Source organism: Pleurodeles waltl, chromosome 8 (assembly GCF_031143425.1).
Source record: "Pleurodeles waltl isolate 20211129_DDA chromosome 8, aPleWal1.hap1.20221129, whole genome shotgun sequence".
NCBI classification, from domain to species: domain Eukaryota; kingdom Metazoa; phylum Chordata; class Amphibia; order Caudata; family Salamandridae; genus Pleurodeles; species Pleurodeles waltl.
The window spans coordinates 1,239,953,086-1,239,967,229 of NC_090447.1; the positions used below are offsets into that span (position 1 = coordinate 1,239,953,086).

The 14,144-nt window shown below is 42.2% G+C and overlaps 1 protein-coding gene across 4 annotated transcripts in view; it reads right to left on the bottom strand.

The window, feature by feature from the left end:
• The window catches only part of NBEA (neurobeachin), a 1,608,295-nt gene that overhangs the window by 1,155,010 nt on the left and 439,141 nt on the right, over positions 1 to 14,144 (bottom strand). For all 4 annotated transcript variants that reach the window (XM_069205539.1, XM_069205537.1, XM_069205538.1 and 1 more), the window contains exons 17-18: positions 13,359 to 13,451; positions 9,814 to 9,922 (exon numbers count right to left, since the gene is read on the bottom strand). In XM_069205539.1, coding sequence (XP_069061640.1) covers positions 9,814 to 9,922; positions 13,359 to 13,451 — 202 coding nt within the window. The remainder of the gene's footprint in view (positions 1 to 9,813; positions 9,923 to 13,358; positions 13,452 to 14,144) is intronic.

The window sequence follows — 14,144 nt, forward strand, 5'->3', positions numbered from 1 at the left end:
CCGCAAGAGTCAGAACTGTGCAGCAGCTCTCAGACGTGTACGACGTGCATAAGGGTACAAGGTATGGGTGTCCGCTTTCCCCATTGCTCTTTGCCTTGGATATGGAGCCACTGGCAGAGTGGTTCAGGAAGGAGGGGCATGGTAGAGGGATATGTCGGAGAGTAGCAGAACATATCATATCGCTGTATGCTGATGATTTGTTGATTTATTTAAGAGATGGGGAGAGGGACTTTCCCTGGGCACTTGAGACACTGGAAGGTTTCGTGACCTTCTCAGGGTTATGCCTTGACAAAGGGAGGACGTGCGTTTCCGGTGGTTGCTGGCAGTGCCCCACGTGCCTGGCAGATGTTAAATGGTCCCCCAATACATTCAAATATCTTGGGATTCAAATCTATCATGACATAGTGGATCTACAGGAGGAAAATCTGGGCAAACCCATTCGATCCCTTAGAGCTGAGGTGAGTTTTTGGCGCTCCCTTAGCTTGCCCTTCATGGCGCGTATCTCACTGTCCAAGATGATTATGCTCCCACAGCTTCTATATTACTTTGTTAATCTGCCAGTAACTGTTCCGGTACTCTGGTTTAGATCACTAGACACCCTCCCCAGAGACCTAATATGGAACTGCCGGCACCATAGAGTCGCACCAGCCACCTTCCGCCTATGCCCAGAGGTGGGGGGGGGACCCTGACTTCGAGCTCTACTATGTGGCGGCACAGCTGCTATGGCTGGCGGGGTGGTTGAATACTCATGGGTTGTCCGGACTGTATTGGGATGGGGCCAGATAGCACACAGACAAATTGTTGCCTGAAATATTTCGGCCGAAACTCCTACCACAGCGAGATAGGGTGCTCACGGCTGCGGCCATAAGGCTTGGCGCAGAGCACTTATGCGTACTGGGAACCGGACGCCCCAGGCGCCTGAGATCCCATTAGTGAGACTTCCCCTTGGTGAGCCCCCACACTGCTTTACACCCCACAGATGCTTCGATGGACGGAGGCAGGGGTGGCTACAGTGGGCAACTCCCGGGGGAGTGGTCCTCTTTCGCAGAACTGCTGGACTGGACGGACCTCGCACGGGGTCAGTTCCTGAGATATGCGGCAGTGACCCGATCTGTACAAGACTTATGGGGGGAGGTTACGGAAGAGCCCCCCACACCTGCGGTGCTCCAGACGATGCTCTGGATGGGTGAAGGATCCCATTTAGTGACCTGGCTGTACAAGGCACTGAATGGAATGACAAGTAGGCCACTACATTCCCAGCAGGCTTGCTGGGAGGCGGATGCGGACAGGGAACTGACGGAGATTGAATGGGGTCAGATAGTTGCACATGCATCCCATGCCTCACGGAACACTCACCTTAAATTAATTCAGTTTAATTTCACACACAGGACATATCTTACCCCACACAGACTGCAGTCCAGCTACGGGGGAGAGCCCAAGGCCTGCCCTAGATGCCAGTCTCAGGATGCCGACTTAGGACACATGGTTTGGGGGCGCCCTACCCTAGGAGCTTATTGGGTTTAGTAACTGCATGCCTTAACCTCACATTAGGTAGGTCCCTGCCTGTGACCCTTGAGGAATGCTTACTGAGACTACTGGTCAGGACACTTTCTAAAAGGGTAGGGAACAGATTTAAAGACCTGGCTCTAGTGTTGGTACAGCATAGGAAATCGATAATCAGGAAAACGCCTGAGGGACCCCGACTCACTACATGGAAACATGAGGTCACATGCTGGGCCAGGGTGGAGGAGGGGACTTTGAGGAGAGAAGAATCACAGGGACTTAGACGCCAACCAATAGCACATCTCTGGGCGGAAAATATGGAAGTGTGGGAGGCTACTGACCTCCATGATGACGCCCATACAGAGTCCTGCACTGCGGAGGGCCAGGGTTATGATCCTAACATTAAAACTGGAGAGTTCTCCTGGAGGACACTGGTGCTTACAAGATAGAACTTAGGGCTACCAGCCCAGTGGCGACAGACGAGCAGGTAAAGCTCAAGCATCATTGTGGGATCACTAGAGACTACACAACATGAGGATACAGTTGATCAGTTGGAAGAGTTAGACCTTAGTAACATAAAGACTATTTTATTGTAAGGTTTGAAATTGCACATGTGTGCCCTAGACAGCAAGCGGGTCCCACCCGAGGGCATGATATCAGTTCTTTTTGGGGAATCTAGAGGAGGTTTTATAGACTGCTTAAGAGCATTATGGCCAGAGTCTCGACAAGTGAGCCATAGCTAGAAGCAAAGAACTGAGCTCTATGAATAAGAACTATAAAGACCACGAAAACATATGTAAGCTTTAGATGACATAGATGTAACAAAGGTTTATATTATCATATCTTCTGTCAAACCTACAAATGCCAATAACTTTTTTTTTTTTATATAGTATCATGAAACAATCCTTGGTGTTAATTCATCATTTCATCTTGATGTCCATTTCCCAATGTCATATTACAGGAAAGGAAGCGAAGTAACCAAGGTCATGCACCATCACGTGTGCTAACATTCACATTTCCAGACTCTTGCCTAAATTAAGAAAAGGCACAGCAGAGGCTCTGAAAGGCACCATTTTTAGTGCAATCAGGCATAGTAATATCCTGCGCTGTTACACCCAGGATCTGCCTCCTTTCCATATTTGGTCACGGTTAATGATTAACAGCTCTAGGAGGGGATCCATTTTACAATAATTGAGCAGAAAGGGGATGCTAATGAATGCCAGGGATTAAGTCTCTTGGTTGGAGTGTTCATTTGTAGCAACCAGCCGACACTCCCACAGCCAGAACCAATTCACAAAAATGTTGACACCACACAAATATATTTTACTTTTCAACGTACAGAGTGCTAATTTAAGAAATTGTGCTTGTAGCTTTACTTTAAGTGCGTCTGCAAAAGACAGACAGAATCAGAAATCCCCCTCCCACCAATGTTCTGTCATGCGTGGCCTATTGAGAGGAGGGAGGAAAATCAATGCTCAGGCTCCAACTCAGCTATTGTTTTTTTCCTTACACAAGGAGTCGAATATTTATATTTTGAAAATAATAAAAGAAGGGACATAGAGCTGAAGTTTCTAGCTGGGATTCTATCAACATCCAAAAACATTAAAGGATACGCTTCTTTTCAAGATATGTGGATGTACTAGCAAAGCCTAAGGGATATCAAAAGATAAAAAGCTCAACCCTCTGGCTGGCGGTCTGACCTGTACCTCAGCACTGCTTAGATAAACAGATTTTCATTATGCTGTGCGCCTTTCAGTGGAAGCTCCCTGGACTTTGCTGCCACGCATTATTCAACCCTTATTGCTATAATCATGGGCACATCACGTTGGCACAGTTTAGGGCATTGCTACTTTCAGAAATAAGAATATGGAATTGTTGGCATGCTTCTTGTAGCACGAAAAAGAACTGTCTGTTATACCACTATTAGAGCCAATGTACATCATTTCATATGAGCTTGTTAAAGACTGAAAAAAAACAATATTTTTGCTTTCTTAAAAAGAATTAGAGGATTTTGGAAGGGTCTGAGGAAGTGTAAAATTGAATGTAATGTCTAAGGACCTGATTACAACTCTGGAGTTCCTAGGACCGTGCAGACAGTGCGCATTTGTAGGGTGCTGGTGCCCCCTGCATTAGGCAGCATTGCCTCCGGAATGCTGCTGCACCTTTCCCACTGGCTGACCGGTGGTCAGCCCAGTCGGAAAGTTGTAATGGGGCCGACAGGGAGGTCGCCAACACCATGGCGACCTCCACGTAAGGAGTTTGGGAGACAGATGTTTCCATCCGCCTAACTCGTAATCAGCCCCTAAGTCACATGCCTGAAGTTTAGAGATACTCAGAAAGTGATTCAAGGGTGCACAAACCATACATAAATCGTACAAAAGGGCCAACTCACAAGCAAATGACACAAAAAGGGGAATATATATATATTTTTTTTCAACTGTATGTCTTAAATGCTAGGAATACGGTGATATAATATTGAAATCACTTCCATATTAATAATAAAACAATTACTTTAAGGCGGCACATCCTTTCTCTCTTTAAAAACATGGGATTCTATTCTTACACTTTATGAATAAAATGTTATTACAGACATTCATTTATTTGATTTAGGGGGCTCTACTTAAATTCCATTAGTCGTTTTTGTTAAGGATGGATTTTCCGTAAAGAATAATGAGGATCCCAATTTCCAGAATATTTTGGACACTTAAGTGGAACTTTTGAAAATTATAAGAGTAGCACCAACAACAGTGTATACCTCAGCAAACTTGCACTGACTGGGAAAAAATAAGTGTCATTTAAAAGCGAAATAAGGGGAAAATCTGTTTGTTTAGCCACGATGGAAATGATAAAAATGGGCGCTAAATTCAGAGGGTAAGTAGCATTATTCCCTTAATGAAAACATCAAGGTTTGCTTGGGAACTGTCAGGGGACAGGTAGTGGATTTGATTGACATGTTCTTTCCTGGACCTGTGCTTAATTAAACTCAGTTATTCAATTACAGGGCTTTGCCACTATATGATCAAATTCTCCTTTCAAAAGCACACATCAATGCTTCAGCAGGACCGCTTCCATGGACGAAGAGGATTCTCTATCACTTAATATAATCCATCACTGTGTTACCTGTGGCTCCTCTGACTAATGTTGCATTCATATTTGGAAATAAGGTGGGAGGATGCTTTATTGATAAGGTAACTTTGCTAATCAATGTTCACCCTGTGGCCGTTAGTAGATTTATCTTATCCAGGTGGGTTCAGCCAGAGGACATATCACGCAATAGCTTGAACTTAGTTCCAAAATAAAGCCCAAGAAGTGCATTCCTTCTAAATACCTTAGATAGTTTAAGCTTCTCTTAAGATATCAAGAGTATGGACTCTACTCTTCTCACTGCTATTAGCAAATCAAGAGATAATAACTGGAATTTAATACAACGACTGCTTTTCAAAAGTAAATCTGCCATCTATAACCACTAAGGTGAGACCCGGGAATGCAGTGTGCAGAATGTACTTAACTTGCATAGAAAGAAATGTAGGTGTTGATAAACAGGATTATGAGAGGTCTTGAAAAGATGCATCCAGAACTGGTGTTTAGTTTTACTACACGTGGCTGATCAGTGTAAAACTGGAAAGAATGCATGGATTTCCTTTGGTATTTATAATCAATCCATCTGGCTGCATTAAAGCAATAGCTTAAATGCATTTACTGTGTTACTGGAAGATGATACTAGAACGTGTATACTGTAGTATGAGAAGGTGACAAGTTAGGTGTGGTGCTCAGGGAACACATCTACAGTCATGAATTTGACCTTGCTGTTTTCAATTTTCCAACTGGGTGTTTTGATCTCTGCTGTGGGCAGAGGCCTACTAACCAGGATCCAGGTTCATCTGACCAAGAAAACAGTATACTTCTGTTTCCTCAGTATGATGCCTAGTTTTCTAGATATGGTCACATTCCCTGTAGCCAGTCCTAATGTTAACGACTAACCCGCTGTGAGAAATCAGCAGCAATATAGGACAGTTTGTCCTGTCGCTGAAAGCTGCAGAATAACAACCGACCTGTACTGTTTTGCTCAAATCAGACAGTTTAGAAGCTGCACGGAATTCTGACTCTGCTGGTGCAAAACCATTTCTAACTCAAGTAAATGTAACATAACTAGCAGTTTGCATACAGAATTTGTTAAATGCAATTAGCAACGAAATCACACTATAAATCCATCACGGCCAGAGAATGTCAAACTTGAGACATGGTATATTTTTTGCATAGGCCAGTTTTAGTGGCTTAATGATAACCATCTTCATTTCTAGATAACGTCACATCTTACGTCACCACTCAATCTTACTTAGGCCCATGTGCCAGTCAAGGTTTCAAGGAGCATTGTCAGGCTGTTTTCCAACTCCTTGCAATCACAGGGAACATCGAGCACTATCAAATGTAAAACTGCTGGATTTCATTATAAACCGGGCCACTGGATTCTTATATATGGAGGTAAGTTGGCCTTCCATGTGTCTCTGGCTCTCTAGGAAGCGGCTGACAAACAGTCAAGGTTTAATTCAAAGGAGGTGCTATGAGGCGGGGTTGTGAGTTTCATCACAGCTGAAATAAAGGTGACAGTCTAGCCAACGTTGTGAGCATGTAGAAAAGTCACAAAACTTGAGAAATATCTCAAAATACAATAAAACACATATTAAATAGGTTATTTAACAATAATACTGTGAGAATGATGTAGTGAATATCTGAGTAGTATCCAAGCTGCAACCACCTATTTGTGAATGATGTAACTTCTTGTTTGTATCTTTTATAGTAACAGAATTGTTAAGTAGTCGGCAAGCATAAAAGTGAATGCAGGTTGACTAACTATTACTAGTAGTGTCTCTAGAGGGCGGCTAGATGGGGCTTGTGCTCTAGCTCTGTGTGTTCTGACCCTTTTGTGCCTCCCTACTACAGCTGCTGAATGTAGCAGGAGGTGACACAGAAAAAACTAAAAACAGACACTGCACATTGCCACACACATTAATCTGTCCAGCCACCTTGCACTGGAAAGCAGTGGTATTTGCTTACAAAGTTTAAAGATGATTTTGTATATACGTGTACTTATGCAGCTTCATACAAAGTGAGATTAAGCATTTTAAGCATAACCGTGGTTATATATATACACACATATATATATATATACACACACACTACATTTGTAGTGTAACCGCAAGTACTGTACTTGAAAAATTGAAATCCACAATACCCGCTAAAACCTTGTTAACTACTACAGAGTTTACTACTTGTGATACTGGTGATCGTGAACGCCAAAAATCTGGCAACCCTCATGCAATCTTCATTCGCCCTCCGTGAAACCGGCTGTGTCTGAGATCAACTGAAGAACTCCCTCGAACAAAGGCACCAGTTTACAAAGCTGTCTCCTCCCATGAGTCAGTGTTTTCCCAGGCAATGAAAAGCAATTATGTTGGGATTTAGTAATTTGTAAAACGTGAACCTAGTGGGCTAACAAAAGAGTTCTGCGAAAAAATTAAACAAAATATATATATATTAATTAATTAATTTAAGCGGAACAAAAGAGATCCAAAAAATAGAAGTTGTAGGTTACCCAGGAATAGTTAAACTGTTCATGCCAATGTATGGTCTCAATACAGCATATCTGACACAATACAAATTCCACTGCAAGACAGAAGTCATTAAGTAGTTAAATGCACAAGGATGAATCACGGACTCCTCCTTGACATAACTATTTGAACTACTTTCCTCAGTTTGTTCTTTGACATTTTTCTTCTTTGTTTGCAAGGGAACTTTGTAAAACACATAATTTACCATATGGCAGGTTAATCAGATCTTAAGCCCTAATTGTAAACCGTTCACAAGTGAACACATGTGAGTGACTGCAAGACACATCCACACAGTGCATCACTTGTACCAGTGGTTGCAGGTGGAGGGCACAAGCACTCATTTTTGGTGATCAGGACTTATTTTCATCATCAAACTCTGACCCAGAGCAAGAGAGATAAGGCAAGAATGAGATTAAGAGAAAGTTGGGGAAACAGTTGCAAATGAAGGAAGCAGTGATGAGAAAGAGTCGCTTCAGTGAAATAATGAGCCAGGAAATGTAGGGTGGTGGTGGAAAGAGGCATGAGATGGAGTCAAACCAAGAGAGCCTTGGCATTCAGCAGTCTGGCATTCTTCTGCAGCATTTTACAAATGAAGCGCTGTATCCATTCGAAGGCTGTATAATCCCCTTTCACAGCGGTTGGGAGGTTTGAGGAAATAAACTGGTTGAAAAGAGCAGCATTTTTCCCTGAGAAAACAACACAAATACGACAGAAGTGGGAAAACGTCACAGGTTAGGATCGGCAGATTTGTAAAAAGGCTTCGCTTTGATCATCACAAAGTCCTCTTCCAGGCTTGCTGACCAGCGAGGGTAAAATGTCAACTGGTGTAGATCACAGAAATACAAGAAGAGAGAGTCTGAGATCCACAGCCTGGTGCACAATAGCTCATCATTTTTTCTAGCAGGGGAAAGATTTGGAGTCTGCAGAATCCGGCAGGTAAAGCACCAACCCAGCCCAAGTACACAGCACTGCTTTTGAAGTAGGTCAACTTCCAGTCATCAGAGCCATTAAAAAACCACCAGCTGCTTTTTTAAAACCTAGATCATTTTCTAAGAATTTCTACTTTTATACTAACTCAGTGGGTTATTATGACCTGTCCTGAAATGTAGTTCAGTTCAGATGGGGCCCAATATAAGACACTGTGTGCAGTCTGTGGGTCAGAGGGTCCAGTCTCACTAGATGCACTCTGTCTTTTGTCTTTTCACTGCAGACAACATAAGTACAACTGAGTTAAGCAACGGTAACAGCGATATTAGCTGTTATCAGTGAATTTGTTCACTATTGTTACAGAATCTATGATCAGCCGACATATTCCTGAAGCTAATGTGCTGGCCCAAGCCTGTCTTGGGTCAACTGGACTCTTTTTCCACAGCTTGAAACACTGTTTCACTGCACTACTTTAACCCATCACCTAGGCTGCTGATTGTCATTGTGTATAGCCTACAGTGGCTGGAGATTGCCAGGGTCACCATCTGTTTGCAGCCTGGGCTGGAAACAGACCCCAATGTTACTGTGGTCCCAGCAAGGAAACATCTGCACTACCCCGGGCAGCCCAAATGCTTAGCACCTTGAATAGTACAACTAGACAAGACAGGCTCCAGTCAACTCTCCAGCTCTGGTCCGGCCCTTGTCCCATGAGACAGATGAGCCATTTTAGAGCCAAGCCCAGTGCCTCAAGCAAGCATAACGTAACATAACAAAGGGAATATTTACAATCCACAGCTGAAGTGCGCTTAGAAGACTTGATCACTTGGAAATTTGCTAAAGCCTTTTCTCAAAATGAAGTAATTCCCAGACAGGCACGGTTCTTCCGCTATGGCGGAGGAGAGTCGCCCCCGCCGGCAGCTGCAGATCTTTAACAATAAAACGATAATAAACTATGTTTATTATCGTTTTATTGTTAAAGGGGCGGGGCCATGGGGCATGACAGGGATGGAGGAGGAGAGAACAGCACTCCCCTCAGTGCGCATATGTGTTTGGCCAGCTGTCTTGGGCTGGCCAAACACACATGCGCACTGGGCTCTCTCCAACCCGGCACTGTGTTGCTGCGTTGGAGAGAGCAGACAGAGGCTCTCAAGTCTATTGCAGGTAATATGGTGTTTTTTTTCCTCTTTTTCCCAATCCCCATACCCATGCACCACCCCATCCCTTATCCGTCCCGCGAACTGCTCCTGTTCCCAGACAGTGCTTTTCAAGCAGATGCCCAAGGACGTGCACAGCTCTTGTTCTTGGAACAGTGAAAAATCATGAGACTAATAAATGACAACTCGGTGTTTGCCCTCGGCCACTCTGCAAACAGATACCTGATCCAGGGTCTATGTAATATTTACTTTTTGTTTTAACACAGAACTTGTTGCCAAAATGTATTAAAATAAAACGTACTACTTTCATCCAACATGACGGCACACATTTTACCATTTGCAGATGGAAGAACGCCTGACTTACTCCACCTGGTTCCAACCCAGTAGTGTGTCGCTGTACACGTATCTCTGTATTATTTATATTTATTTATAATAATGTAAGTTATCTGGCATTCACTGGTTGTCACATCATAAAAGAACAATGAATTGAAATACAGAAAGGTAAACTACCGACATCAAATAAATAATTATCTTGTAAATATAGTGTAAAAAGAAACCGTACCCACGCCGAAACAAAAACAGTCACACAATTCAAGTTTACATTCCCTAAGCATCTGTACCTCGTAAAGCGTGTTATAGGTTGTAACAGTCACAGTGTTGGTGTGCAGCATGAGCCTCTCCCCGAGCAGAGTGAAGAGACTGTGGGTGTGCATGATTTCAACTTTTCGCCTGCAGGAAAGAAGAAACACATAGAGACATTTACATAAATTGGCGAAAAACAACGACAGACATGACCAGAGGTCAAATGCACAACCATGAACTGCCCGGTGCATAAAAGTACATCCAGTCTCCTAAGCTCCACGGGTATTACAATTGCGTTTTAGACCTCTTCACCTGCACATGCCAAGCAAGAAAATAATTCAAAACGCCCGACGATGGCAAACACTGTAGTGTGTCTAATACAAAGTAAAGCATCAGTAATTCGAATGAGGCAGCTAAGGGCCCGTGAAGAAAACGAATGGCCTGGGCCAGGAGATAAAGGCTAGCTGCCGCTTCACACCAATCATGCTGAGTTTTTGGGAAAAATCTCCATTTCTTCCTGTCTCTGATATTAATTATTCCATTATAAGCCTATAAACCTAAGGTAGTCAAATAAAAAAGAAACTTCAATAGTATAAATATGTTCAGCATAAGAATTATCTACATTTTATTTAGTTGGAATAATTTGGGAGTTTTATTCCTCTAGATATAGTTCCCATTCTCTCTCGACCCCACTCTCGTTCCAATGTCATGCAGACACCACTAGTGTATATATTTTTAAATCGTCCAAAGGGACGCAGCGGCAAAGTAAAAAAAACAAAAAAACTGTACAATCTATCCTAAGCAGAGGTACCATCCTAGGACATAACCCCAATTTAACTAGAGATAGGTGGCCTTTAGCCTCATCTACCACCTCAGTAGGCAAAGGGAATATCCAAAAACGTACTATAAAATAATTAAATGAGAGCCTCTAACCACAAGATTTCTACAGTGGGTGTTATCAGACACCGGGGTACAATTTGTTGCAGAGTGCGAACAACTGTCATGACTTCTAGAGAAAAATAAGATAGTGAAATAACACTACAGACCTACCATGGAAGAAAGACTGAAAAAAGCTGGCACCAACAATCACGTTGCAAAAAAATTGATGTGGGGCCTTACCACACCAGAGCATACACTGTTGAGTGTAAGGGCCCAATTCAATGAAAATGTATTATTCATGCTACATTCACATTTCTTTCTCCCTCAACAAAATGAATTGATGTCGGTCACAAGTTACACCAAGATCTGCACCAGAAAACTAAAATAAACAAATCTGTCTTCTCCTACCAACCTCAGCTTCAGGTTAGTATCAACTTCCTCACTGGATGGTAAAATCATGCAGTGATAGACATCAATGAATGTGAATGCTCTCCTAAACAAATAAAAATATTCTGCGTGGTTGTTCTTGGTAGCCCTTCAAATAGACTGAATACACTGAACGCTGGCACATTTAACCATTCTATAAAACTATACACAACCTCTGCCAAATGAAGAAAGGCTGAAAACCATGTTCGCCAAGCTTACTTACTTTACTTTAGAGAAGAAATAAATGGAACTCTGAACCTACCAGAGAAACTCCTCAAAGTGTTCAAATACAGTACACACTATCATTTCCATACTCATCGAGGAAACACCAGAACTTTACCAAATTCTGTCCATAAAAAGAATGTTGACATTTAGGCACGACATTACAGTCTCGCCAGGCCCAATAAAACCCTTGCAATCACAGAGCCTAATGCACAGTGCTCAAATAATCTATGCCCTAAACCTCTCAAGCCTTCTTGCAGGTACCCTTACAAACTCCTTGGCCAAAATGGCCACTAAAACCACAGGTGCAATACAGCTTAAAATTGCCAGTATCTCAAATTCAACAAAGAGAATCTCTGGGTTTAAAAAAAAAAGCCACACCACCCCACTCACAGCTAAATATCCTTCATCCAACCCCGATAACCTAAACAACTCATGCCCTCTCGAGGATTAAGATAACCAAAAGCTATAGTTCATCTTAAAACCTACACCTCAATCAATCTTCTTCTTGGAAACGATCACTCTAATTTTCAGTTCAACTCCATCACAGAAATGGTTTTGCATAAGATTATGAAGTATGCACCCCACATCCTGGAAAACTGTACACAGCATGAACATCATGATTGGTATCATTGACACAGCGCTGAAATAGTTTCCCTCCTTCTTCCAGAAAAGTTATCCAGTGACAACCAAATGTCCACCTCTGGCCTGCACCTGTGCCATATGAGCTATACTAAGTCACCAGCTTCTCTCACACACTATCCAATACCAAAATCATGCCTCCGGATGACAACATGAATGTCAAAATGAACCAATGTTCTCCAACACCCAGTTGGATCTTAAAAAAGCAGTTGAACAAGAACATCACTTGTGCTCTGAATGCCTAATAGGTAAAATAAGTAGATGACAAGTCACTAAGAGTGAACCTACGGTTAACTTACTTTCTAATGATAACCTTTGGAAGGAACCATTCACACACTGACCTTCCCCCGCAAAATCCCTTGTCAATGTGCTTGGGTGTAAAATTCATATGTACCAACATAGGAAGAATTCAGAGAAAGGAGCCCACTAAATTCTGCTAGTTATGATAACCATAAAACACTACATAGCAGAAAAAAAGGTTTGCACTTATTTGGACATACACTTGTGAAGTCAAGACTGGAAAACAGAATCACTAATCTCACCAGCCTCCAAAAATCTCATATAAGTTTAATGACAGCTGTTCAACATAGCAGCTAGATTTCTACTACAAACTCTCCACTGGACATAAATCATAACATTTCTCCACTCCCTATACTGGTTACCAGTTGAAGTCTGAGGCATTTTTAAAACAGTCTCTATAAGGCTGCTCAAATCATCACCAGAAATATTTTTCTTCAAAAGTTGGCAAATTATTAATCAGTCCTTCTTAACATAAGCTTTCAGCTGTGAAACATGTCGCCTACTGAACTACACCTGGCCACACCCTCCTCCATCAGAAAAGAACTCAAGAACTTCTTTCTTCACTAACTTCCAGAACCACTAACATTAAGATTAATATTTATAGGGACATGCCATAGGCACATCATTACTTTGTACGTGATCTATTGATTTGCCCGTATACATCTATATATTTTACTTACGTACAATACAAGGTTCTAAAAATGGGTGATACATACGACTTTGAAAGGTTCTAACTTACCTGTATATGATCCTGCAAACACCTCTTAAATGGGCTTTCCTTTTTTTTCCCCATGTTGTATTACCAATTGACCTGCGGAGGCTACCCATAACTGTGTGATATGAGGTATTAAAAGACTTTGGGTTCCATAATATCACAATGAGCAGGCTTACAGCCTTCTCATTGGTGAACCCGCAGTGCTCTTTGGTGGCCTCATGTAACAACTGGTAGCCTAGCCTAAATAAAAAGGTTACGCACGACCACTGCACACAAAAGCTTGCTAGTGGAAAAAAACGGCAACATTTTTTATTATTACATTTTTGCTACACACTTAACACAACGAAAGTTCAGAAAAAAACATGTTTCCAAATGATGAGTTAACCTGGTTAAACTTACTTGTGGCCTAGGTGCTTCAGAAAATATCCCAATACCTTCAGAGCTTGCACTCGGATGCTTTCACTTTTAGATGCCAGGAGCTTATAAATCACCCTAGAGAGAAAATAAATTATGCAGTAGATTTCAACTGCTTTAATGGTCATTTAATTAATATATCAATACTGACTAAAGAGTTATACAGCTGGAGGTGGATGAATAATTTATCCATGCAGGCGTCTCAGGCAATGCAAGTCTAAGCAACAGTAGCATGAATGCCAGCGCCTACTGCTGAGGCCGCCCTGCTATTCATCATCAAACTAGCCCATGGCAAAGGAAAGAACTCAGGCCTCTCACTTACCACAGAGGGTCTTAATATTCTGACAGGTCTAATCACCGGGGTCCGCTGCCTCAGTATTATTTGTTATTTTTATGAAATAAATGTAATAGCAAAGAATGCAACAAACCAACCAGTGGCATAACATACCCCCCCCCATCTCAGAGCCCCTGGGAGGCAGCAGAGCCCCGAGCTACGTGGGGGCCCTCAACAGAGTACCCAGTCCTGAGAGCTTCTGAGCAAGCCCAGGGGGTGGGGGGATTCCATGTACTTTTTTTAAGGAGGAGGGGGGCTAATGATTCGCCTTGCCACTGAAACCAGTTAAAAAAATTCTAACTCAGAATTTTTTAATTCAAATATATAAGTCCGGCTTTAAGTATCATTCTGTTAACATTCATATTAGTTTACAACCAGGGACTATCGAATTTCCTATTAATAGCAAGCATTTGCAATTACTCTTCCAAACAATATAT